The 26,844-nt window shown below is 45.1% G+C and overlaps 1 protein-coding gene and 1 long non-coding RNA gene across 29 annotated transcripts in view; one reads left to right on the forward strand and one right to left on the reverse strand.

The window, feature by feature from the left end:
* NEDD4L (NEDD4 like E3 ubiquitin protein ligase) overlaps positions 1 to 26,844 on the forward strand; it is a 429,120-nt gene that overhangs the window by 310,183 nt on the left and 92,093 nt on the right. Inside the window, exon 1 of one of the 28 annotated variants that reach the window (XM_081562959.1) lies at positions 26,539 to 26,651. The exons of the other annotated variants lie outside the window; for them this stretch is intronic. Within the exon in view, the coding sequence (XP_081419085.1) occupies positions 26,598 to 26,651 (54 nt within the window). The 5' untranslated portion in view covers positions 26,539 to 26,597. Of the gene's footprint in view, positions 1 to 26,538; positions 26,652 to 26,844 lie in introns of those variants that run through there. 28 annotated transcript variants of the gene reach the window in all.
* Positions 5,935 to 10,087, reverse strand: LOC145534749 (uncharacterized). Its single transcript, XR_014074943.1, has 2 exons — positions 9,566 to 10,087; positions 5,935 to 9,343 (listed from the first exon to the last, which is right to left on the reverse strand). It is a non-coding gene; the product is annotated as an uncharacterized LOC145534749 (long non-coding RNA).

The raw sequence follows: 26,844 nt of genomic DNA on the forward strand, positions 1-26,844 counted from the left end.
CCCATGAACTGTAGCCCATCAGGCTCCTCCATCCATGGAATTTTCCAGGCAAAAGTACTGGAGAGGGTTGCCGTTTCCTTCTCCAGGGGATCTTCCCAACCCAGGGATTGAACTCAGGTCTCCTGCATTGCAGGCAGACACTTTACCATCTGAGCCACCAGGGAAGCCCAACTCAGACAGAAGCTCAACTTGAGACCTCAGCACAATGAGGTTTTTTCTTTTTGGCTTTTTTCTTTTTGGCTATGGGATATTAGTTCCCCCAGCAGAAACTGAGCTAGGGCCCGTGGCAGTGAAAACGTCTAGTCCTAACCACTGGACTGCCGGGGCATTCCCCAAGCTTCTTGTTTACTTAAATGCAGAAGAAATACAGAAACTCAATTCACAGTATAATAAATTACCAAAGCTTTATACACAGCTCTCCTGACAGCTGTAGGTTTTTGGGTTTTTGAGTTTATACTGGTTTATTATGTTTTCCCTTTCCAATAAGCCTGTGAACATTTCTTTACAATCTGATTGATTATAACAGAGTTCCTCTGCAATTTTTGGTCACTACAGAAAGATTCTCAAGAAGATATCCTTGTATGGTTGGCCTATTGATGTATTAAATCCCCACCCACCTGTAGTTTTCTTCCCATTAGTTTTTGGTCTTAAGAAAAAGTCTAGGAGAAGTCATAAGAGGACAGCTACAGTCCATGGGGTCGCTAAGAGTCGGACACGACTGAGTGACTTCACTTTCACTTTTCCCTTTCATGCACTGGAGAAAGAAATGGCAACCCACTCCAGTATTCTTGCCTGGAGAATCCTAGGGACGGCAGAGCCTGGTGAGCTGCCGTCTATGGGGTCGCACAGAGTCGGACACGACTGAAGCGACTTAGCATAGCATAGCATAACAATCCAGCCATGACCACATTACTAGATAGGGCAGAGTCATTTTGGTGAACTTCAATTACTTTCTTCTTACTGGAAACCTTGAACATGTTTCTGTTTTCATTGTTCAGCCCACACCTTGAAAGAGGGCTTCCCAGCTGGCACTGGTGGTAAAGAACCCGCCTGCTAATGCAAGATATGTAAGAGATGTGGGTTCAGTCCCTGGGTCGGGAAGATCCCCTGGAGGGGGCCATGGCAACCCACTCCAGTATTCTTGCCTGGAGAATCCTATGGGCAGAGGAGTCTGTCTGGCTACAGTCCATAGGGTGACAAAGAGTCAGACACGACTGAAGCTACTTAGCACGTACGCACCTTGAAAGAAATTTAGCAAGGGTGTTTGTGAAGATGCCTGGTAACTTTCTGGGTTATATGTTGGTTCTTTTTTGCCTTTTCTTTGCTTCATTTTCACTGATTTGCTCAGAATTAACATCACTTATCACCTAGTATTGTGTATTGAAGATAATAGACAATAAATGCATGTTGTCTAAATGAGTTCAATACGCCTAAAGTACTTAATAGAAAAACTTAACTCTTATTATTTGTCAATTTCAGGAAAAATGGCCTTTTATATGATCAAGTTCTTCTGTGAATGTCTAAATATTGCCATATTAGAGGACTTAATGTAAAGTTGTTAGTGTTGTTTTGTTTTCAGGCAGATCAGGAGTCAGTCTGCTCCCTTGGCTAGATGGTGCTCAGTAATCTGAGTTGTCTGTTGGGAATGTTTGGACAATCCTAATTGTCCAGATTGTTAAGACAAAAGTTCACTAGGTAAAGTTACATGTTTTGCCTTCTAGATTTTTCTAACATCTGGTTACTTCCTACCCTTTCAATGAGGCCTTTCTCTCAGACCAGGCTCAATTAAGATAGCAGTTGATAATAGCTTACTGTAAAATTGATAGAATGGTCAGCTTTCATTCATGCCAGGTGTTTCTAACTCCTATTTAAGAGACATTCTAGATTCTAGTCTAGTTTGTTCTAGACATGGGGAAGTCAGTTTTACAGATATTAAAACCTGTCCTCCTCTTACAAATGATTCTTTGCAAGAATCAAACGTTTTAATCAAGCGATTTTATGAAAGCAGAATGTAGAAGTTAAATGTTAGATGAACTAGATTTCTGGTGGGTTCGTTCCTCGTTCTTTCAGCACCTTACCCCCCACACCCCCTAGCCCGACTGTGCCACTCAGTTTAGCCCTAGTTCCCTGACCAGGGGTCGAATCCGGGGCCTCACACTGAGAAGCCAGGTCCTAACCACTGGACCCCCAGGGAGTTCCCTACCCTTTCAGCCTAACTCAAACAGCATGTCTTAATAAGCTCTTATCCTGCTCACACAGTAAATACGACATTATTTATTAAGGTGCGGTCTCCTCACCTATGAAAAAAGTTAACTTCTTTTATAAGTAACTATACACAATTTCCATACCTTAAGTTCTTAATTATCTATACAATATTTCAGAGATGTTGGAGCATTTTGCATGTGGGTGCACATTGTTAGGCACACAACATCAGTGTTTTCAGTCACCACAGGTATATTTAAGTAGAGGGTAGAATAGAAGCTGTGTTCATTAGAACTTGTACATAGACAATTCTGAATTTCTAAAATACTGTGTATATCATAATGCAGGTCCATATAATGAACTCGATGAGCGTTTGCTGAGTGTGTGCCTGGAGAAGTGCTGTGTTGCATTGAATGTGAGGAGATACACACTGGTCTTCAGTGTCCCGTGGCACAGGCAGCATTCCAGCAAATGCGCCATGTTTGACGCATTGATTTGGCATCTGCAAAAAGTGCTGTCCTTTTTATATAAAGTACCCAAAAACTACTTTATATAACATACTGTGTTCTTTCCAGTTTTGTTCATGTGTTTGCTTTTAATTCGGTCACAAACTCCTGTCAGTGGACAGTGTCTTAAAGAGAAGGGCACCTTATGAAAATAACACACAGTCCTTATGTAGCCCATACTCTATCTTGTGGATATAGTGACAACAATGGAAAACAAACTCTTTCGGTATGTGGCAGAGTGAAGCCTAGCACACTGAGGATTTCCTAAAGGTACTGATAATCCCAGCAGCTTGGAATGTTGACCTGATTGCTGATGCATCGCACACGGTACTGCTAATTCAGACGGGTCAGTTTGGGTAAACAGTCAAATACAGGACTGCACTGAGGGCTCCGCTGGACACTGGAGCCGCAGTGATGACAGCATGAGCTGCTGTTCATGTGCATCACCTGCATTTGGAAATTTCTGTGGTTCAGAGGTCATGTTTGGTGGCCAATAGAAATTTTCCCAAAAGGCCAAGCATGTATGAGTATATTGTTCTGTGACCTTAATGATAATAACCTTTTTATTGACCCAGAATGAGCACCTGGAGGCTAACATTTACACAGAAGCAATTGAATGTGCTGATAATATTTAATTGAAGAACTTAAAAGAGCTATTTTAAGACCTTTTCTTCTTTGACTTTTTCACTGGACACTTCTAGTTTGACATTGTTCAAGTCTGTATAGCTTTGTCCTCATTTAACTTTCTCCTGTACAAATAATAAGGAGCTTAATGAGGTCTATATGATCAAAAAGGCGGCTCTTAACCCAGCGTGACATTCCAGTCTCATTTGTTTTTGTTTGCCTTTGGCCAAAGAATTCAGACAACTGCATGCTTGACTTACAAATAGAGGACAAGGCTTTGGTCAGTAATTGTGTTTAAAATATGGAGTGGAAACAAGTTTATGTAAAATAAATCCATAAGAAGAAACTGGAATATACATGTCTCCTGTAGTATGTGCTTCCTGCCCACGGAGTCCACAGAGTGAAATTGTGAGCAAGGGTCCTACAGGGACCATCACCCTGCAGGGTGAATTTACCCTCATGATCATGAGTTCATGTCTATACTACATTTCTGAATAAATTGAAGTAATTATGTCCTGACTTTACATAGCAGAATCTAAACCTCTGTTCATTCACGCTGCTTTTCATGTTCTCGGGCTATTCATAAATCTTTGATCTATAAAGAGTTTTGCAAAATGAGGTCTAAAAAGAGTTTCATAGTGCAAATTTCCATTTGCTTCCTTATGCATTACGTTTGGTCGGACTTGGTAGACAACTGAGTCACTGGGTTAGGGTTTCACTGCTGGTGAGTATCCTTTTATCAGTTGTGTGTGTGTACACCAGCCTGTGTTTTACTTGGAAGAGCAAGGAGTGAGCTCAGGGCAGAGCCCGTTTGCTCTGCCTAACACAGATGGTGGGAAGAGTACTCTGACAGCCATTAACAAACAAAACAACACAAGAAGTCATGTGCCTATCATGTGCCTAGTTCATACTCCAGTTTCATTTACAGCGGAGCATGATCTCAAATAGTACGAGAAAATAAGCTTTAAAATCAAATTACTGTAGAACTTTGGTCATCCATGCCTGACTAATTTGCCCACCCAGTAGTTCTCACTGAAATCTTGCTGTTCTTCTACCAACTTTGAGAAAAATTGAATAGTAGGCTGTGGAGAAGGCTCATGTCACTTCTTATCTCAGGGTTCATTGTGGAAAATGTAGTGACATACCTTAAGGTTTCATAACTAAAAGAGAACACATCTGTGTGCCAAACCATCAAGAGCGAGAACGTCGGCTTCTGTTCTATTTTCTTTCTCATTTTTAATTGTAGGATTTTTTTTAGTACACAAAATAGAAACATGAATAATTGTGAGTAGTCTCCTAGTTTAAGAGGCGGCTGCTGCTGCTGCTAAGTCGCTTCAGTCGTGTCCGACTCTGTGCGACCCCATAGACGGCAGCCCACCAGGCTCCGCCATCCCTGGGATTCTCCAGGCAGGAACACTGGAGTGGGTTGCCATTGCCTTCTCCCGTGCATGCATGCATGCATGCTAAGTCGCTTCAGCCATGTCCAACTCTGCGCAACCCCATGGACAGCAGCCCACCGGGCTCCTCTGTCCACGGGATTCTCCAGGCAAGAATACTGGAGTGGGTTGCCATTTCCTTCTCCGTTTAAGAGACTACAACCATAAAATTTCATATTGTACAGTAAAATTTTTAAAGCACTAAACTGTGGAGATAAGTATCAGTTTATGTAAGGTTGTGAGGTGGGTATTAACATGATTTAGTAAGAGTTTTATTACAGAATTTTATAAGGGAAAAAGGAAAACTAAAGGATTTAACTGTGTTTTACACTTTAGTGTATTGTCTTCTTAAGACCTCCAGTTTGCTGTTGGCAAAATAAAATAAGTTTCGGTTAAATATTGACTTTTATTTTCAAGGCTTAGCAACAGATGCTGACCAAATATATACCAACAGCACCACTGAGGGTGTTTTTAATATTGAGGTCCCAGTGAAAATGTGTTTAAACGTCGAACATTCATTGTATCACTTTCTCTGCAGTCTAGATAAATATTACTAACTTGCTACCTAAAAACTGAACAGCTCAGCTAACTAGTTTGTACTGGGTCCAGTTAGAGAAACTGAAGTATCAGACAGATGGTTTTCCAGTTATGCCATGTTCTCAGTGTAAATTCAGCATGATTCCTTGTGCCACGCATCCAGAGGTACAAATGTAAGTACCCTGACAAAAGAACAGGCCCATAATAAGGCACCATATCCTGGGTTTAGGTATAATCAGAAGTAATTGCTATTTTATTCTGAAAATTGAAACATTCCAGCTGCAGTACCACTAAGTCAACCTGCATATTCCTTTGTCTAGATTAGTTGTAAAAATGAATGAGTGACCCACGTTGCTGCAGGGATGAGCGCTCGATCCATTGTGAGTGTTTTTCCCAAGTAAATGTGATAACACACGGCTAGTGTTTATGGTGACTGCTTTGTGTATAAATTAGCTCAGAGTCAAGGCTCTGACTCTGGTCTCCACTCTGAGTTGCATCTAGGAAGGCTCTGCTGGGAGAGGCCGAGGAGCCGAGGGAGGAAGGAGCAGCTTCTGGCTCAGGAATTGCTGATTGTGTGCGAGGCCAGCAGGGCATCAGGTCTGGGTAGGAAAAAGCTTGAGCCTGACCATTCTGTTTGTCGAACTCCTAGCATTTTGAAGACTAGAATCTGCTCCTCAGGGTGCTTTTAAAATAAGCTTGTGAGCAGACCAGAAGTGTGTCTTGCATACTGCCTGCTGAGCACACGCCTTGGGGTGCGAGTCAGCCGCGCATACTCAGAGCCCCATCCTCCCGCTCTGGCAGCTGCTGATGGCAACGGGACCCAAAGCAAGAGACGCCCTCGGTGACGCGGGGAGGAGGCCTCCACTTGACACTCATCACCACCACGTCCCCATCGAGTGTCTTCAGTGTCTGAGGCAGGAGAATGTCTTCTGTGGATTTTGTGTATCTTAGGGTTGTTGTTGCTGTTTAGTTGCTAAGTCAACTCTTTTGCGACGACTGTAGCCCACCAGGCTCCCCTGTCCGTAGGATTCTCCAGGCAAGAATACTGGGGCGGTTACCATTGCCTTCTCCAGGGGATCTTCCCAACAGGGATCAAACCCGGGTCTCCTACATTAGCAGGTGGACTCTTTGCCACTGAACCACCAGGGAAGTGTCTTGGGGTCACCGGAGTTACACAGTCCCCTGAAATCTCTGTGTGCCAAGTGTGAATAACTGTGCAGCTCTTGGCAGATTTTCAGGTTCTCCCATAAATTAACTGAATTCGCTCTCGTGAACCTGAGGTCTTGCTCTATCCCACTGATACTCAGAATTTCCTTAATAAAATTAATTGACTTTTAGGAACTTCATTCTTTATTCAATAATCTCGCATGTCACAATTAAAAGTGGCACATTTAATTAGCATCTCTCTGTACTATTAAAGCAAAATATCGACAACTGCTAGGTATCACGTGTTCAGATAGATATTTTAGTAAATTAATATTATAAACCCATAGATTGGCATTCAACTCTGGATGCTTGGAGCTTGAAACAAAGCAGGCACAAAACAAATATTTGTTGAATAAATGAATGAAAATGCAAATAAATGACTAACAGACCCAACTATCAACAGTCTAGTAATCAGGAAGTTCAGTGGGGAAGTACACCGGCCAGGTTTCTTTTGCTAATCTTATTAGTTCAAAGGATTTGTTATTAAAAATAGTTCCACCTTCATTGTTTGACTGGATAGTCTAAAATAGATCCAAACCCATTGTTCAACTGGGCTTCATAAACGCAGGATAAAATAGATTAAACTTCCCGTCATCTGCATGATGTATTGCTATTGCTGACGAAATCCCACCCCTGGCAAATGTGAAATAATAACCAGCATGAAAGCTTGGAGGTCCCTCCAAATGTATATAAACAACCTTGGCCAGACTCAGAGCGGGTAGAGCATCTAAAAATAGCCAGATAATCCCTTATCTTGTTGCATATGAAAATAGTGTTTATATAAGGCAGCATTATTAGAAATGATGTGTAAGAAAAGAATCCTAGCGATGTCTTTTACAATTTAGAGCGAGAAAATATATTACTGTGACTTTGAAGCACAGGATTAGTACTGCTGGAATGTGGACCGAAACTGTAGCCAGTTTCTCTTTGATGAAGAGGAGCTGTTTGTTTATGCAGACATGTAATATTCTGTCTCATGGAGATGCGTCCTCTGCCCACAAAGTGGAACCTTGGAGATCCGCTGAGGGATGCACCAGTGGTGATGGGCTTTGAGAAAGAGAGGTCTGTTAGGGCGTCTCCAGATCTTACTGGCTTGACACCAAAAGTTTCTCTCTCGCTTGTGCTGCGTGCCAGGGCGGGTCGGCAGGCAGTGCCCATCCTTGTGGTCACGCAGAGACCCAGAGGAGCAAAGGTCACACAGGAGCCCAACTAGGAGGTGCCACATGTCCCCTCTTCTCAGAGGCACTGGCCGACACTCCTGCCTGCCAGGAAGCCAGGAAGTGCAGACTTCTGTGTCTGGGGAGAAGAGAGACCGGTTTTTGCAATTGGTGAGTGACGTTCTCCTGTTAAATCAGTGAGTGAGTGTGTGGTGTGATGAATCCAGGACCACGTTTTTCAGATTTCAATGGAGTAATTGAATCTGTCCAAGTCCATGTCAAGCGGCTATTTTCTGAGCCCTGAGAATGTCAGAGTCTGGTTCATTTTCCCACTGTACCAGCTTATTGGCATACAATGAATGGAATTTGGCCTGTGGCATGGAATCGTTGCCTAAGAAAGGTGGCACGCATTTTTGTTTGGTGTTCTCCAGCAAGCTGATTTCATATATCAGTTTTTAAAGCTAAAACATAGTTGGGTGAAACTAAGTGCAAACCAAAAATTGCCACAAATAATTGTTGATACGTGAATCAAGAATTTTCAGGGCTACCCTGCCCCGCCATGAATATAGTGAACATTTGCCAGCAGCTTCTTAGCATTTAGTTTACACACACACACACACACACACACACACACACACACACACACCCCTTATTTAAAAAGAAGCAACCCAAGTTGTCTTCTCTTACCAGAGAGTGGCAATGTGCTCAGTCACGTCTGGCTGTTTGTGACCCTTTGGGCTGTCGCCCACCAGGCTCCTCTGCCCATGGGATTTTTCAAGCAAGAATACTGGAGTGGGTTGCCATTTGCTCCTCCAGGGGATCTTCCTAACCCAGGGATCGAACTTGCATCTCCTGTGTCTCCTGCATTGCAGGCAGATTCTTTACCCGCTGAGCCATCAGGGAAGCCACTCTTACTTGGGGTATAACCAGTTTAAGAAGCTAGATTGAATAAGCTGTGTAGCCATTAATTACCTATCATCCTGAAGTGCAGAAAGTAACGTGAAAGGTCACAGGTCTGGAGGGTCTCCAGAAGCACCCGAGTTCACACCCTGAAAACAGGATGAGAACCTGAACGTGTCGCTGTTGGGTGCCAGCCAATGGGTGCCGGCGGCCTCGCTGTGAAGGCACACGGAGCGCATCCCGCGAGCTGAGTGGCTGCAGGGACTCCGCAGACGAGCTGCCCTTGAGTGGCGCCCTGAGCCTTGTCCTGCATGCGCCCCACCGCCTCTGTGGCTCCCCGTCCCTCTCCAAGTGGACTCCAGATGCCCTTGGTGCCACCGGCCTCACTGCCCCAGGCCCGTGTGTCGGGGGTGGCCCTCCGCCGCAGCTTTCCTGGTCTCCCCGTCCTGCCGAACCTCCCCTGGCTCAGCCTGACCAGCGGCTCCTGCTGTCCTCTGCCCTCGGCCTGGGCCCCTCTGCCCAGTCCCTCCTCCCATCCCAGGGGTTCCCTCGGCCTGTCCCGTGGCCATCCCACCCAAGTCAGAGCTTTACTCTTGCCTTGCTCGTGACTCATGTTACATCCTACCTTGTATTCACAGATGTTTCTGTACGTGTGTCTCTGTCTACATGCCTTTCTCTAAGCCCTTATGAGGTCAAGGGGTTTTCTCCCTTCTACCCATATTGTCTAGTAACTAATACTTTTGTGTGTATGCTAAGTCACTTCAGTCACGTCCAACTTTTTGTGACCCCATAGACTGTAGCCCGCCAGGCTCCTCTGTCAGTGGATTCTCCTGGCAAGAATACTGGAGTGGATAGCCATTCCCTTCTCCAGGGGATCTTCCCAACCCAGGGATTGAACCCAGGTCTCTTAAGTCTCCTGCATGGGTAGACAGTTTCTTTACCAACTAGTGCCACAGTATATGTGATTGCTCAGCTCAGTTACTAAGTCATGTCCGACTCTTTGCGACCCCATGGACTGTAACCCAGGCTCAGACTTTGTCCGTGGGATTTACTAGGCAAGAATACTAGAGTGGGTTGCCATTTCCTTCTCCATTATATGTGATTAATGCTCGTTAATTATCCAGTGAGTTTATTACATGTTCATTTTAGTACAAATAAGTATATGGAATGTTAGCTCTCCAGTATTAATCTTCTTTGGATTGCAATATAATTGTACTAAGTAAGTTAATGCCTATAAAATAAGATTTAATCTGAAAAGTGAGATCTTTTGATCCATAGAATGTTTATCTTAAAAACAAATGAATTGACCCATGTAATTTTTTTTACTCTTTTATAAGTTTGATCTATTGAGAGCCTGAAATATACTAATGCTGACTTTGGAGGAGGGTGTACCTAAAGGAATATAGTTTTCCCAAATCATTTTGCTAGATTATATCATATCCAGCTGGGTGACATCCCAGAATTTGAGACTAGTAGCTCAGAGAATCTTGTCAAAAAGAAAAGAAAAAAAAGAAAAAACTTGGTCGGTGGCTACCTAGTACATGTTGTGCGCAGGTTTGTTTTTCATTTGGGGGATAAATGCATTTTTGGATTCTTCCTTAACCATCAAATCATGTTTCTTAATAAAATAATTTTATGAAGCTAAGATGAGAAACAGCTTGTTCTGTTCCTGGCAAAATCAGCGCTAGTGAAGTTAATGCACCAGCCTAGCTGGGTTTTAATTTAAAGAACAGATCACCTTTTTAAAAAGTAATAAATCCCCTTTTGGAATAGCAAGCTGTCAGCTTTTGGGTATGGTGTAATTGTTGTGTACTTCAATGTCACTGGAAAGCACAGTAATTTTAATAACCCAAGCTGTGTACAATAAAGCTCTTGCTTCTAAATGGTACATCAGCATATGTATGTGTGCTATGATGTGTAATAATAAGCTGCTTTTTTAATGTTGTTTTTTTTTAAAGTTTTAGTTAACGTAACCTAGTCTTTGCAAAACATCTTACTGCTTTTGACTCATGTATTCTCTGCTGTGTAATGTGTAATAATGGGTTCTCATGATTTGTTTATAAGATCTCTTTACTCTGAGTAAGGGTTTGGGTATTAGGAAATATTTCAGTACTATTTGTCTTCAGTGACATGCATTCCCATTTTATACCAGCCTTCACATCAGCGCTTGAGAAACCTGATCGTGAATCAGTATCATGGAAATGCACACCCCACTTTCTGCTTTTTCCCAAAATAAAGTGAAGGATTCTCCTTCCTGCCACCTTCTGGTAATATTTTCTTCTTTAATTTACATAACCAAGGTAATTAGGACGTTTTCGAAAGTCTTGGTGGGGTGTCTTACCAAGCCTATTGAATTTGGATGACGTAGGTTCATTTTGGTTTCCCCTCCTATTGAATTTGGGGTGACGTAGGTTCATTTTGGTTTCCCCTCCTTTTTTTTAAGAACAAGTCGCGTCTGGGACTGAGGTGGAAGCACCCCCACTGAATGGCTCCAAATTCAGTCTTTTTTTTTTTTTTAATCTCTCTGCTTTAAAAAAAAGTGTAATTGTTAGTCTTTTATTTTTCAACCAAGCAGCTGTTGACAGAGATTTCTTAGGAACTGGCTAAATAAAACTACGGCAGGACTGCAAGGAGCAGAAGTGGTCGCTCTGTCAAAAAGAAGCAGCTGCCAGTGTCTGTGATCTCTGTGCCACAAGGACTGGTTTTCCTTGGATATTCTCGCAGCAAGACATCTGATGAAACGGCCAGACCAGCCTCATTTTCCCTTTCAACTTTTGAGGTCAGAGGTGGAGCACACCGGAAGCACGTTTCACGTTGTGTATTTATCTTCCATTTTAAACTATTAAGTGGTTTTAAAACAACAGCAGGAAAACAGCAGCCACAGCAAACCTTCACGTGTTCGGACGGCCGGTGGAGCCTATTTTAAAGGAAACCATAGTTCAAATAAAACTTAAGTACTTCAGCAGTACTTAAATATCTCAGTTGATCTGGTGGCCTCAGAAACCACAGTTTAATGAGCTCAGAATCTGAACAGATATTACCGTATTTTGCTTTGTGCTTTTGTATAACGTTGCAAAGAAAGAGGATCACAGTGGGCTTCCCGGGTGGTAAAGAACCCACCTGCCTATGCAGGGCACGTAGAGATTCGGGTTCAATCCCTGAGTTGGGAAGATCCCCTGGAGGAGGTCATGGTAGTCCACTCTAGTATTCTTGTCTGGAGAATCCCGTGGACAGAAGAGCCTGGCGGGCTGCAATCCATGGGGTCGCAAAGAGTCGGACATGACCGAAGCAACTTAGCACGCGCTCTATGTAAGTGGGACAGTCAGCCGTAGCTCTGCCTGGGCTCTCAGGGCAGGCAAATAAAAATGGAGGAGGACTTCGGGTGTTGAAAGAGGAAATTAGCGGCAGGGAGCAGAGATTCCCTTCAGAATCCTCTAGGTTTTGTGGGGGAAAATAGTTGTTCTAAGCAGACTTTTGAAGGGGTTTGGAATCGATAGGTGTTTCCTTTTTTGCCTGACTTGTCTTTGTGTTTCCGGAAAGAAAGCGCCTCCTGGCGCGTGCGCACAGACCGGAAGCGCTGGGCGGGGCTTTTTTTTCCTGACTTGTCTTTGTGTTTCTGGAAAGAAAGCGCTTCCTGGCGCGCGCGCACAGACCGGAAGCGCTGGGCGGGGTAGGAAGGACGCTCGGTGTGTGCATCTCAACCCGATGGATGTGTCGGTGGCAAGATCATATCGGGGGCACCCCTTCAGGTGGCCTGATCAGTCTCACAGAATTGGAGTTTGACCCATAATAGCATTTTTATTTCTGGTGGTGCCCGGGATAAAGGTTTGCATGGTGTCTCATGTCGCTGTTGGTCGGGACGTTCTCTGGTTTCGAACAGGATTCCCCTAGCAGTTCAGTCCCTGCTGGATTCACAAAGAACATCCCTGTGAGTCCGAGAACGAGACCTCTCCCAGCCCTCCAGTTCTCTTCTTCCTAAAACAGGTTTTTGGATTCCTTTGCCCACGTATCAGTTTCCTGTGGCAGTGGCAACAGCTTACTTACAGACTTGGCCTCAAAACACAGAAATGAATTCTCTCATAATTCTGGAGGCCAGAAGTTCAAGATCAGAATCGCTGGGCTGGAATCAGGATGTCACAGCTCTGTGCTCCCCCGGAGGCTCAGGGGAGAATCCGTCCCTTGCCGCCTCCAGCGTCTTGTGGCTGCCAGCATCCCTTCAGCTGTAGCCACGTCACTCCAGTCTCTGCCTCCTGTGTCTCATTGCCACCTCCACCTCGGTCTTCAGTCGCCTCCTATACTTCTCCTATAAGTGAAATATTGAAAGTGTGACTCACTCAGTCGTGTCTGACTCTGCAACCCCATGGACTGTGTAGCCCGCCAGGCTCCTCTGTCCATGGGATTCTCAAGGCAAGAATACTGGAGTGGGTTGCCTTTCCCTTCTCCGGGGGATCTTCCCAACCCAGGAATCGAACCCCGGTCTCCTGCACTGCAGGCGGGTTCTTTACCGTCTAAGCCACCAGGGAAGCCTGCTTTTCTTATAAGGACACCTGCAGTTTCATTTAATACCCACTTATATAATCCAGGATAATCTGTCTCAAGATCCCTAATTTAGTCACATCCACAAAAACCATTTTTTTAGATAAGCTGACATCTACCAGTTCCAGGAATTAGGACCTGATGTCTTTGTGAATCATTATTCAGCCTCCTATACTCCATTTTCAATACCTGGGACGGCTTACAGAGAGAGCCAAAAGATTCAGTTTCTGTCCTACAGGAGTCGTTCTATTCTTGAAATTAAATCAAGTGGTTATTGAAAATGTACCATGTGTTGGCTAGGCACAGTGGGAGACAGAAAGATGTATAAAACTGTGTCCGCCCTGGGATTGTTGGTGATTTTTCTGAAAGGGAAGATGTGCATGTAGAATGAGTCCTGCGAAAAAGGTCACATTAGATCCCAAGAGCCAGGAAGTGGTACCGACAGTGGTTGCTCAAGCCCCTGCCTGTGTGCTTAGTGAGGATGACTCTGTGTGCGTGAACGCTTGACCCAGGAGAGATTTAGATGACCGTGTCCACTCACCTCTTGACCATTCCCCACTGCGTTCTTTTCCGCCGTCTCCAGGTCTTTTCCCAAAACCTGCTTCTTGCAGCTGTGTGCCTTCTTGGATGTCATCTTCTTTCCTGTTGGACTTGGATGATGTGAGTGTCTGTTCTTCAGTATCTTTCTCCAAAAGAATAGCAATTCAGTTTCTTGAATTTTCCTCTGTGCCAGCAAGCACAATCACTTCTGTAGATCAGTGATACAGAATAAGAATAAAGTTAGGAAATGTAAGTTTACAGTAGAATCAATCTATTATTAGGTTCTATCACTTGGGGAACTTGGAATATACATGAATGTCACATATCTTAGTGAAAACCAAGATAATATATCTTTAAAAAGAAAAATGATGATCTTTTCTGTATATACTTTAAGAGAAACTACATGTCTCTGAATTGCAGTGCATGATTTTGATAAGAGTCTAAGGCTGTCTGCTGTTGAGTTTAACTCCAGGACCCTGGTTGTCTTCAGTAGATTCACAGAGACAACATGAAAAGATGAGACAAGTCCGAGTTTGAATCCTGAGTCCACTGTTTAGATCCTGGCTGTGCCGACTGGATGGTATGAACAGGTCACTGAACTTTTTCTAAAGCACAATTCTCACATCTTCAAAAGGGGGCTAATAATGGTACCTCCCTCAGGGTTATTAGGATGGTTAAATGAGATAATGAAGAACATCATGAGAAACGCTGGACTGGAAGAAGCACAGGCTGGAATCAAGATTGCTGGAAGAAATATCAATAGCCTCAGATATGCAGGTGACACCACCCTTATGGCAGAAAGTGAAGAAGAACTAAAGAGCCTCTTGATGAAAGTGAAAGAAGAGAGTGAAAAAGTTGGCTTAAAGCTCAGCATTCAGAAAAGTAAGATCATGGTATCCAGTCCCATCACTTCATGGCAAATAGATGGGAAAACAGTGGAAACAGTGGCTGACTTTATTTTCTTGGGCTCCAAAATCACTGCAGATGGTGATTGCAGCCATGAAATTAAAAGATGCTTACTCCTTGGAAGAAAAGTCATGACCAACCTAGACAGCATATTAAAAAGCAGAGACATTATTTTGTCAACAAAGATCCGGATATTCAAGGCTATAGTTTTTCCAGTAATCATGTATGGATGTAAGAGTTGGACTATAAAGAAAGCTGAGCACCAAAGAATTGATGCTTTTGAACTGTGGTGCTGGAGAACTCTTGAGAGTCCCTTGGACTGCAAGGAGGTCCAACCAGTCCATCCTAAAGGAGATCAGTCCTGGGTGTTCATTGGAAGGACTGATGCTGAAGCTGAAACTGCAATACTTGAGCCACCTGATGTGAAGAGCTGATTCATTTGAAAAGACCCTGATGCTGGGAAGGATTGGGGGCAGGAGGAGAAGGGGATAACAGAGGATGAGATGGTTGGATGGCATCACCGACTCAATGGACATGAATTTGGGTAGACTCTGGGAGTTGGTGATGGACAGGGAGGCCTGGCATGCTGCGGTTCTTGGGGTCGCAAAGAGTTGGACACAACTGAGTGAGTGAACCGAACTGAAATGAGATAATACATATAAAATACTTAGAACATGGCCTTAAAATTTGTCTTTTCCTTCTCTCTCCAGTCTGTGGGCTAGGCAAGTGCACTGGCCCTGATCAGCACACCCCCCTAAGGAATCAAATACCATCCTGTCTGGTCCCTTCCGACAAGCACATGATGACAAATGCGACCTTTCTTGGGATACTGTTTCACCTTGGATATCAACCAAGCTTCTGAATTTCATTTTATATGACAACATCTTCTCGTTCTTTTGTTCCCTTGGCTTCTTGAACTGCGGCGTAGCGTGTTTCTTCCAGTAAAAATCAAAATTAAATAAGTAAATAGCTCCTTTGCAGCCTGTGTCTGGGAGTGACGTGTACCTTGACTGGGAATTGAGTAGCCATCACAGTTAACGATGACAGTTGTAACCATTATCTTTAATCACGTCCCCAAAAGGTGTGCGTATACTGTTGCTGCTAAACCATAATGTACATGCACACGCGCAGCCCCTCTGTGCACGATCAGGATGACGAAGGCAAGTGGCAGACCCCATCTTGGTTTGAACAGCAGTCATCCTGGACTTGATGATTCTAAAGTTCTTACCTGAATTTTAAGAACAAAAAGATTCCTCCCACGCAGAGGCGCTAATTGTTCACACCGCGTGTGCACCCAGCATAGTAAACGACTGGGGAGGCGCCACATCAGAGCTCTTGTCCATGAGCCGTCTTCTGTCCCCTTCACAGGGAGAAAGCCATGGACTGATAGGAAAAGCTGTCAGATTTCTTGACTGCAAGATACCAAGGTGGGGTTTTGTGGGTTTTTTTGCACATTGATGCCTAGAAAGAGAAATGAAATAGTGTGTACTAATGAAGCAAAAACATTTTTCAGTGCCTTTGTATAAATGCGATATATTTTGGTTTCTTTTTGAAGAATTCATTTTGAAGCTAATCTCCATTACTGTGACTTTGAAATGGCCCTGATTGTTTTCTCTGGGTAGGCAGAGAAAAATATGGACAGCTTTTACAGATAAGGCCTGAAACAGTTATCATCACGTTATACATAGGTCATAAATACATTGCTTAGAAAAACCATCTCCTCCCCTATGCTGCTGGCCTGTCTTAGAGATGGATTGGGATGAGGGTGGTGGAGAGCTCTGGCCTTCATACGGTTTTAAGAGTCCTGGGTTACTCTTTTCAGTTTTTCTCAGAATGGCATCCAAAGCAAGGCTCAGCTTTGTAATTTATTCTCAACAGGTAATTGTGGTCCCCTTATGCTCTGACACATAATCCACAGACTGGCTCCTGAAGGAACGGGTGAGAGTGAGCTAGCACCGGGCTAAGAAGATTTTTTTTATCCAGCAAAAAGCAAAAGGACACAAGCCTTAGGGGTTATACTGTGACTCTTCAGAGAGCGTCCATGCTGGGTGAGAGCTCACACCTGGGCTGTGCTCCTTGCCGGCTCTCTGACCTGCACAGACTGCTTAGCCTTACCTGGGCTTCAGTCTGCACGCCCATAGCGTGCTTGTCAGGAGGATGGAGGGAGATGAGTTACGTGAAGTACTTAGAATGTGCTGGGCCCAGGGTGAGTGTCCCATACATACTGATTGTAATTGTTGCTTTGTTGCTTCAGATGAATTGCGTCACACAGATGTCCGGGAGGGTTACTACCCTCAGCTTCAGTAGCAGTGTTGGCTGCACTGTGTACTTGAGAAGTATATTCGGTTTAATACTCCCTCCCATCTGATGGCCATGACACGTCTAACGCTCTCCAGGTTTTTTCAGTATGACAGTCACTGTGCATCCTCACACCACCTCTCAGTGTTGCTGTTGTCACCTTCCACTTTGCGGATGAGGACACTTAAACTTAGATTAAGTAACTGCATCAAGTACGATACAGGGTTGGGAGCAGAATGAAAGTCAGACAGAGCCACCACCCCCCTCTCAGTACTGCTGTGCACAGGGTCTGATCTCGGAGGCTTCCCAGAAGGAGAAGAAAGCAATTCGGTCTGTGGAAGTCATGCTTGTAGCTTCTTTGGACATGGTAGTCAAAACAGCCCCTGCTCCACTCAGTTCAGTAAATACGATTGAATTCCAGTGTATTCCGGACTCTGCTGTGTGTGAGGGGCTGCACTGTGATTAAGTGTGAGGTCCGGTGGGCAAAGTTGGGCTATATACCACCCTGTCTCCTGTTCTAGGTTTTTCTTTCAGTTTCAGATTTAAAAAGTGATGCTTATTGCTTGATTTACAGACTGTTGTTGAAATTTCTGAGTTAATATTTTTGTTCAAAATTGACACGAAGGGCAAGACAAACTGGTACAGTTAGTTTATCTCTTAAGTTCTGGGAATTGTACACATTTAAGAAGCTTAGAATTACTGTATTTTATAATGGAGATAATAAGACACAGAAATCTAAGAATTCTCCTTGGAATCTAAGATTCCATGGTAAGTTAGGGCCCCAGGTAACTCCTTTAGTACTTCTTCCTTTGAACTATGTGGGAAAACTCAATGAGAGAACCGATAAAAGAATGACAACTTAAAGCTCATTTAAGTGTTTACTTCATATCTGGTTACCTGAGAGTATTCAGTTCCCGGGGCCATTGCTGTAGATTAATACCCACTTCCATGTTCCAGGAATTAACGTTGAGCCTAGGAATGCAGTCACTGGATGTTTAATTTTGATGAAATCCGAAGCTTTGACCCATGAGAAGGTTAGAAATTACATGGGAATGTAGCTATATTTTTATGTGCCTTTTCTATATAGACCTCTGTAGAGTTTATGGCTGTGAACACATAGACCAGCTCGTAAAGACAGTCTCCAATCCGTGCCTCTTTCTGGGGAAGGAGGTACACTGTAGAATAACAATGATTTAATACACTTGTCAGGCGTCGTGTTTATTGAGTGTGGTGCTAGTTTTGCACATAGTGTTTTGCACATAGTGTTTCACTCTGGTAGTTAAGGAGCTCACTCAAGGTCAGCGAGAGAGCACCGCTCGACAGTTTTGCCAGGGTCCGTGCAGCTGCTGGGGCTGCCTGTGCTTTCCAAGCGGGTATCTGCAGATCCCAAGAGGAAAACAGGAGCATTCCTTCAACCTCAGTTTTACTTAAAGATCTTTGTGGGAAAATCGTAACTCCTATTAAAATAAGCCATGGAACCACCGTGGTGGGTAATGCAGAGTTCTTGTTAACATTTAGGATGACCACCTCTTCCATGAGAGTCGTTGACCTTTGCCCTGCCAGTCCCTGCAGGAGACTTAGGGAAGTGCCCAGCAGGGTGCATCTGGAAAGGTGGCAGTGTGGTGATGTCGGTAGGGGCTCATCCTGGCCCCTTGTGGCCCCAGCTAGTGGGAGGTGTCGGCTGAGAAGCTGGGTGTGCCGTTAGAGGGTAACAGAAGGGGGTGAGTGTTGCTTCTTGCTGCAGTTACTTCATAGATGTCCTGAGCCTTTGTTGTGTAGTCTAGGGATTACTGTTTATGATACAGTTTTCTTTAGGATTATGGATTTAATGTTCTGAACAACCAGTGTACATAAGCAGACTCTTCTATATGACTTCTTTACAAGTTGATGAATAGCCTCACTGCAGATCATCTTTATATTTAAAAAAAATCATTTCTAAGCTTAGACTAAGCTTTTTATTCTTATTTAGCTTTCCTTCAGTCCTTGACATTACATTTCTTTTCCGTGTATTTATTTTTTAAGGGATAATTAGCCTTACCACAGTCCACTGCATTTTTAAAGCTCTTTCGTCTGTTCTCCCCTTCGGATGGAGCAGGGTTTCTCAAACTGTCTTTGCTGAGCTCTTTGCAATGCAGGTTTTTTGATTGGAGACCAGATGAGTTTCTAAAAATAGCCATTTGTTTATCATTGGCTGGTTATTGGCAGCGAACCTCTCCCCCGACTCCTCCCATTTCTCAACTTTGAAAATATAAGGCAGTTTAAGCCCATTCCGTAGTAACTCGCACAAGCCTTCCACACACACTGACATCGGAAGTGTGTGATGGTTTATGAAGCAGGAAGTACACGTGATCATCACCCATTGTCCAGATGAGGAAACTGGTCCAAGGAAAGCTTAGAGCCTGAGGTCGAGCAGTTGGTTGGTTCCTGAGCCCGCGCTAGCTCCCGAGGAGTCAGCCTCTGGGCCTCTGAGGGTTCTTTTCCCTGGCGCACTTCACATCCACGCCCGTAGTTTAAAACCTGTGCATCAAGGCTGTGTGCTTCTCAAAGAAAGTCCCTCCCCTGGGCTTCCCAGGTGGTGCTCCTGGTAAAGAACCCACCTGCCAGTGCAGGAGACGCAAGAGACTCGAGTTCGATCCCTTTTTCAGGAAGATCCCCAGAAGGAGGGCATGGCAATTCACTTCAGTATCCTTGCCTGGAGAGTCCCATGGACAGAGCCTAGCGGACTATACCATCCACAGGGTCACAAAGTCGGACACGACTGGGCGACTTAGCATGCGTGCACGCACACTTCCTTTGAGCCGTCGGTGCAAGGCCGACAGTGCAACAAAGGTGGGTTTCAGGGCCAGGAGTAAGGTAGAGCAGGAGAGGCATCCAGGGTTCAGAATTCATTATTTTTAAAATATTTATTTATTTATTTGGCTGTGCCAGGTCTTAGCTGCGGCACTCAGGATCTTCGATCTTCGTTGGCATGCGGGATCTATTCCCTTAACCAGGAATCAGACCCAGGTCCCCTGCATTGGGAACACGGAGTCTTAGCCACTGGACCACCAGGGAAGTCCTATAGAGTGCAGATTTTAAGTAATCACTTAAATCAGCATGAGCAGCCTCGCTAGTCTCTTCCTGGCTCCGGGGCTAGTGGGTTTTACAAATGATGTGGGTGTGTGTCCACTTCTGGCACGGCGTGGTGAGCCCTTGAGTGTTCATCCCCCGTGAGTCCTAGAAAAAGTCACAGCCTTCTTCCAGGTTTCCCTTGTGTTATGAGGCATCAGTAGACTGAAGGTCTGGCGCCCAGGATGCTACTTCTGCCTTCGGTGGTCTGAGGGATCCAGACTTTTGATGTGACATCGAAGGGCATGTTGGGGGCATTTTTCTCCCCTGTGGTTTTTAACCTAAGGTACACTCACACTCTCTCCACCGTGTTTCCGGGCCTTCCTGGCTTGGACGCCAGCCCCACTGTGTGCTCTGAGTTTTGGCTCTTTACAACATGCTTCCTTGTCTGGAAACATTTCTAGCCCAGAGCTTCAGTTCCTTCCTGTTAACTGCGTAGCTTCTGCTGTTGATCTTAAGCACAGCTCACTCAGGCAAGGAGCTCAGCCTTCAATCTCAACTTCCTGGGGATTTTCCTGGCAGCCACACAGTGAACTCTGTCCCCCTCTCTGTTTTACCCATTAATTAGGAAATAGTCCGGTGGATGAACCTTTGCTAGCAGATCTGTCATTTGAAATTCCTTGGGTTGGGGGAGGGAGGAGAGGGAAACCAGCTGGAACTGATGAGGATGGAACTTTTCTTCAAATAAGTGATTAAGCCATCCCATCCCCATGTACAGAGTTAGCTGGCCCCTAAGAAGTAACGTGTAGAAACAGAGGAAAGAATGGAAGTCAGAGAAGACTCTTGTTCAGATCTCAGCATTGCCACTTTCTTGGTATAGAAAGTTAAACTTCTTTCTTCCCTGTTGCTTCGAGGTGGGTGGGGGGAGTTGAAAAATGAACACCAGATCATAAGAACCTTCTTACAGAATTACCCAAAAGATACTGTGAGCACCTATGGAATGAGTACGGGGGAGGGAAGTGGACTTGGACAGCGGTTCTCAACTGGGGGCACTTTTGTCATCCACCCCCACCCCAAGACATGACAGTTTGTGGAGTCAATTTTTATGGTCATGACTCGGGGGCTCGGGTTGCTTTTGCGTGTTGTGGATGTTGTGGGTAAAAGCCAAGTGTTTCTAAAACCCCGTAATGCATAGAATAGACAGATGCTCCCCTCCCCAACAAAGTATTATATAGCCCCAAATGCCAGTGATGCTGAGGGTGAAAAGTCCTAGGTTATTGAATCTAATTGTCCCATCTAATACCCAGTGACTATACAAAATACAGTCGTTACTATCTGTGCTTTACAGATGAGAAGATCGACCTTTGGTAGTGATTAAGAAACTTGCCTTTGGCTATTCAGCAGTTTCTAGATAGACATGGGACATTAGGCATATACTGGTCCAAAGCCTTCAGCCAACCCAGGAGGTAGTGAGCTTCTAATCCCTGATGCTGTTCAAAACCAGGCAGGGTGAGCAGCCACTTGAGGGATGGACAGAGAGGTGAGTCTCAGATACTTTTCAGTAAATGACTTTTGAGGTCCCTCGCAAGGATCACATTCTCCAATTCTGTTTTGAAATGGGATTTGTCTTTTTAGCCCCAGCATTAGAATGGGGAGCAGATAGGCCTTGGCCCTGACCAGCGAGATCTCTGTGTTTTATCCAAGCACCTGTGGGTCTTGCTTCTGTTAATATCCCAGCCCTATCAGCAGAGGGTTCCATCCAGGGGCGGCCAGAAACCTATCCCCTTCCCCATCTCATCCACATTCTGGGCCCAAGCATGTGTAAATCAATCCAGCTAGTTCTCCTCTGGGAGCACAGCAGAGGCACAAAGGAAGGGAGACTGCCATTTATTATCAGTTTGCTAATCAGTGTAATTCTACCAGTGTCACAGGTAATCACAGTTGCTCTTTTGAGAAGGAGAACCAAGAGATTTACTCACTGGTTGTCAACCCAGGCCTCAAATAAGCATGAGCTGAGAGCTTTTAAAACTCACCCAGGTTGGGGCCTCTCTACTGGGAATGCGATTGTCTCAGGTGAGGCCTGGGAAGCAGGGATCCGAGAGCCTCCCAGGAGATGGTAACGTCCAGCCAGGCCAGGAGCCCCTGGTCAACTCCATTCCTGCTCAGAAGGGCTTCGCTCAGGTTACCTGTGGCTGTTACTCTGTCCTGAAGAGACGACCAGAAGGAGGAGGAAGTGGCGTTAGGCCTTGCTTTCCAGGATGTCCTTCCAGGTTAGAGTGAGGAGAAGAGGACCCCCCTCTCTGGTCTTAAATTCACACCTACTGGGATCTTAAACTGACATTTCTCCTCATCCTTCCAATTTCTTATTTTAAATGGTGCAACTAAGATCATGGCATCTGGTCCCATCACTTCATGGGAAATAGATGGGGAAACAGTGGAAACAGTGTCAGACTTTATTTTTTGGGGCTCCAAAATCACTGCTGATGGTGATTGCAGCCTTGGAAGGAAGGTTATGGCCAACCTAGACAGCATATTTAAAAGCAGAGACATTACTTTGCCAACAAAAGTCTGTCTAGTCAAGGCTATGGTTTTTCCAGTGGTCATGTATGGATGTGAGAGTTGGATGGTGAAGAAAGCTGAGCGCCGCAGAATTGATGCTTTTGAACTGTGGTGTTGGAGAAGATTCTTGAGAGTCCCTTGGACTACAAGGAGATCCAATCAGTCCATCCTAAAGGAGATCAATCCTGGGTGTTCATTGGAAGGACTGATGTTGAAGCTGAAACTCCAATACTTTGGCCACCTCATGTGAAGAGTTGACTCATTGGAAAAGACCCTAATGCTGGGTAGGATTGGGGGCAGGAGGAGAAGGGAACGACAGAGGATGAGATGGTTGGATGACATCACTGACTCGATGGACATGGGTTTGGGTAGACTCGGGGAGTTGGTGATGGACAGAGAGGCCTGGCGTGCTGCAATTCATGGGGTCACAAAGAGTTGGACACAACTGAGCAACTAAACTGAACTGAAAGGTACAAGTAAACATTTGCTTTAATTTTTCACAAAGCTTTGAAGGTTTCCTCTCCAGGCTATTGTTCTCAACAGAGTAGTGTGCAAAGGAGAAACTTTTTCGTTTTTATGGCTACATTCCTGTGGCCTGGAGGAGGAAGCTTTAGATAGTTAATGAGTTTTGAGGGAAACTTTTTAAATAACCACCTGGTTAATGGCCTGACTTCATAATCAACTGTATGCTTTAAACCCTAGTCTCCAAATGTTTTTTACTCAGTAAACCTTAATAAAGAATTTTGAAGAACTGTTTCTCACATATGTTTTAAGATGACATCTATTATTTGTCAGTAATTCAATAAGTTATTAGTCCAGTAGTTGCAAAAGATGTAATTTTTAGTGTGTGAAGTATTGTGTGTGAGCTTCAAATGTATTTCATAACATATCCAGTATTTTTGTTTTCTCATCTGGTGATCACAGACCCGGCTATTTTTATGGAAAATAGCTGCCATAAAATTGAGTTAACCAAATCGAGCTTATTGCTAAACCTGAGCCAGCCATATCAGGCTTATTTCCTGTCACTTAAACATCTGATTTCATCTTTTAAATCAAACAAGAGAACTAGATGGATGGATGCAAGACATTGTCATTCTGTGAGCCCCTCTTCCAGGGAGAGTAGGAGTCTCTCTTCTGTGCCCTCAGCTTGGGAGCTGTGCCTTTGCAAATGGTCCTTCGTTTTGGTTTCAGAGGTTTTTATACCCAGCAAACTGTGCCATGGTGAGATTAGGAAGGGTGAGAAGCACACCTCTCTTTGGAAAGCAGGAGAAGGGAGTTGTGATTTAGGAAGGGCAAGGCAGCAGGAGACAGAGGCTGTTCTCAGGCAGATTGAGTATAGGGAAAAGGCCATATGGAGGGGTTGAGAAAATGATTTCTCTCAAACTGTCCCTGCCCGGTCCCCTGGAAAGTCTTCGTTTACCCTCTGAGTCTGCCTGCTGCAGTCTCAAGAGATCAGCTTTGGGGCAGAGGGAAGGGATTAGTAAAATAATAAGAAGTAGTCAGCTCCATGCCATTTCTCTTCCAAACGTATAGTTTACTCATTTCACTTTCATTTTAAAATACAGGTAAAGCGAGAAGGACACATATAAGAATACGAACATGACAAGCAGTGTTCCTAGAGTATGTTCCTTGGGCGTCTGCATGTTGTAGGGGCTGTATCTGGCAAATGTAAGCTGAGAGGATTTGGAGTTGGGCGCTGCAGCACATCAAACTAAGGTCTTCTGGGGGCGGGGAAGCCTGCATGGAGTGTGAGGTTAACCCTGCGGTGCTGGTGATGGCATAGATCCCAGAGCCAGCCGGCCTGGGTTCACATTCTGGCTGCCACGTGACCAGATAGGGACCTTGGGCAGGTTTCTCAACCTGCCAAAAACAGTTTCTGACACGATTGATGAGCTGCACATAAGCTTATTATTCTCTGCAGTCTTGAAGTTCTTACCAGAGTATGGCTGGAACTCTCCCCCAGGCAGTTTTTGATGGAGTCCATTGGCCAGACTTCCCTGGTGGCTCAGAGGTTAAAGCGTCTGCCTCCAATGCAGGAGACCTGGGTTCGACCCCTGGGTCGGGAAGACCCCCTGGAGAAGGCAATGGCAACCCACTCCAGTATTCTTGCCTGGAGAATCCCATGGACGGAGGAGCCTGGTAGGCTACAGTCCATGGGGTCGCAAAGAGTCGGACACGACTGAGCGACTTCACTTCATTGGCCAGAGATGGGATTTCAGCCAAAATACAGCCAATGCAGAAGGAGACTTATCAGGACTACCTGGGATGCCAGAGCTCCAGGGAAATCAGTCAGTGTCCTTGTGTAAACCTATTTAGCTCTAGTTCAGAGTCATCACTCATTAAAATTCCAAGAAAGATACCACACTGCACTTACATTCCATGTGATCTGTTTTTGCTTAAGGACAATATTCCACATGCCCAAACTACTGAACGGCCAAAGCAAGGACACAGACTGCTGGTTCCAAATGCCTTGAAGTATGAGGAAGACCTTTTAACAGTAAACTTGTTAATGAAATCAAACTATAAAAATGACATTGAACCCATGGTGTCCCTACGTGCACTGTCTTCCATCATTTGACCATTCTTTTACACTGTATCTTGGTTACTAAAGGTAGCTGTGAATCAGATAATTAAATCAGTTTATTGGTAGCTAAGTTCACAGATAAAGTACAGAATCCAGAATTATCTTTACTTTCTCTTGTTCTTTATGCATTTAATCTGTTGTTAAAATTGCTTGCAGAAAAACTGGTTTTTAAACTTCTCCAGAGAAGGAATGAGACCTTTACCCTGCGAAGAATCACTATATCCTGAAATCTTGAAAAATGAAAACAGCTTTGTGTGATCAGATCAGAAGCCCAAAGTGAAACAGTATTGTGTCGTTAAATGAACCCAGTGACACATTTTCCTTTTAACTTTGAAGTTTAATGTCGGGTCAGTTTGCCCTGTAACAAGTAGAATATATGAGAATGTTTATCTTATTACAGCAGGTCATAGTCATTAAAAATTGATGTTTATTCAGCAAATTTACCATTCCTTTCACAATTTACCACATCCTTTTCACAGTGATGCCCAAGATTTTCTCCACGGGCATTTTTGACAAAGATCAGGTAGCCTTATAGGGAACTGTCAGGGCCGCTGGTGGGGAGCTGTTGTGCAGCTGGGCAGCTCTGAAGCAGATGTGAGAGAGCACCAGGCCAGGCCCCAGGCCACGTAGGGGTGACTGGCCGTGGCCATCTCCGTGCTGTGAAGTGATACACAACTGTAGACCGCAGCCTGTGTTACCAAGCACGTCTGGGCTGGAGGGGACGCTTCCTTACAGATGAAATAAAGAGATGAATGTTGGAGTGGTCCTGTGGGGCTGATGCCCCCACGGCCCGTAGGCAGCCCCTCTGCCTTGGGTGGGAGGCACCCCCAAGCCCAGCCATGCCTGTCCCCACCCCTGGCCTTTGCCTCCACTGACTTCCAGGATTGCCTTCTGTCACGTCCGAGCCGTTGCTCTCCCTGTGGCCGTGTACTGACCGTGACAGTGGCTCCCGTGGGCACAGCAGTCAGGACCTCACACGGGTCAGAGTGCTCGCTCCCTTGTCACACGGTGAACAGCCTCCGAGCTGTCCAGGGGGTTCCGGGAGCAGGATGCTCTGAACCAGCAACCCCACCCTCGGACCCCCGCGTGGTCCAGCCCCTTGCGTGGTCTCATCTGAACAACTCAACACTCTTCCTGACACCTCCCTCCAGAGTCCTCTCCTCCGGTCAGTTCTCCCTTCCGCTGTCCGGGGACCTTTCTAAACGCAGTCCTCGCCAGTTGTTCCCTCCCTCACGTCCTCATGTGGCCTCTCACCCCCAGGGTGCTGTGCTCCCCCATCACCGCATGGGGCCTCATCACCTCCCCTCCTCCCCCAGGCCCCCCTTCCCCTGGTCTTCTCTTCAGGCCCCCGAGCCTCTCCCCAGTCCAGCTTCACAGCATCCTCTTTCCACCCCGATCTGTCCCCCTGGCAGCCTCCTGCTTCTGACCCCGTGTGAAGATGTCCTCCGTCGAGAGGTCACACCTGCCCTTGACCCCGGATAGAATCAGTCTCTTCCGGCCCCCCTGCCCCGCACCCATCCCTGCCGCCGTCCATTCGTATCTCTGAGGTGTGGCCGCCATGGCCGCTGTACGTGGCTACAGAGCACTTGAAACGCAGATGATCCAGAGCCAGGTGTGCTGTAAGCGAGAAGCCTATGCCGGATTTCAGAGGCTTCATTAATGGTCTTTATGTTGATTACATGTTGAGATGATAATATTTTGAATGTCTTGGGTCAACTAAAAATATATCCTTAGAATTAATTCCACCTGTTTATTTTTCTCAATCAGGACTTAGACGTTTTCACGTTCTAGATGTGGCTCCTGTT

The sequence above is a fragment of the Giraffa tippelskirchi genome, chromosome 14 (genome assembly GCF_054371585.1).
Source record: "Giraffa tippelskirchi isolate mGirTip1 chromosome 14, T2T-mGirTip1v1.2.pri, whole genome shotgun sequence".
NCBI classification, from domain to species: Eukaryota; Metazoa; Chordata; class Mammalia; order Artiodactyla; family Giraffidae; genus Giraffa; species Giraffa tippelskirchi.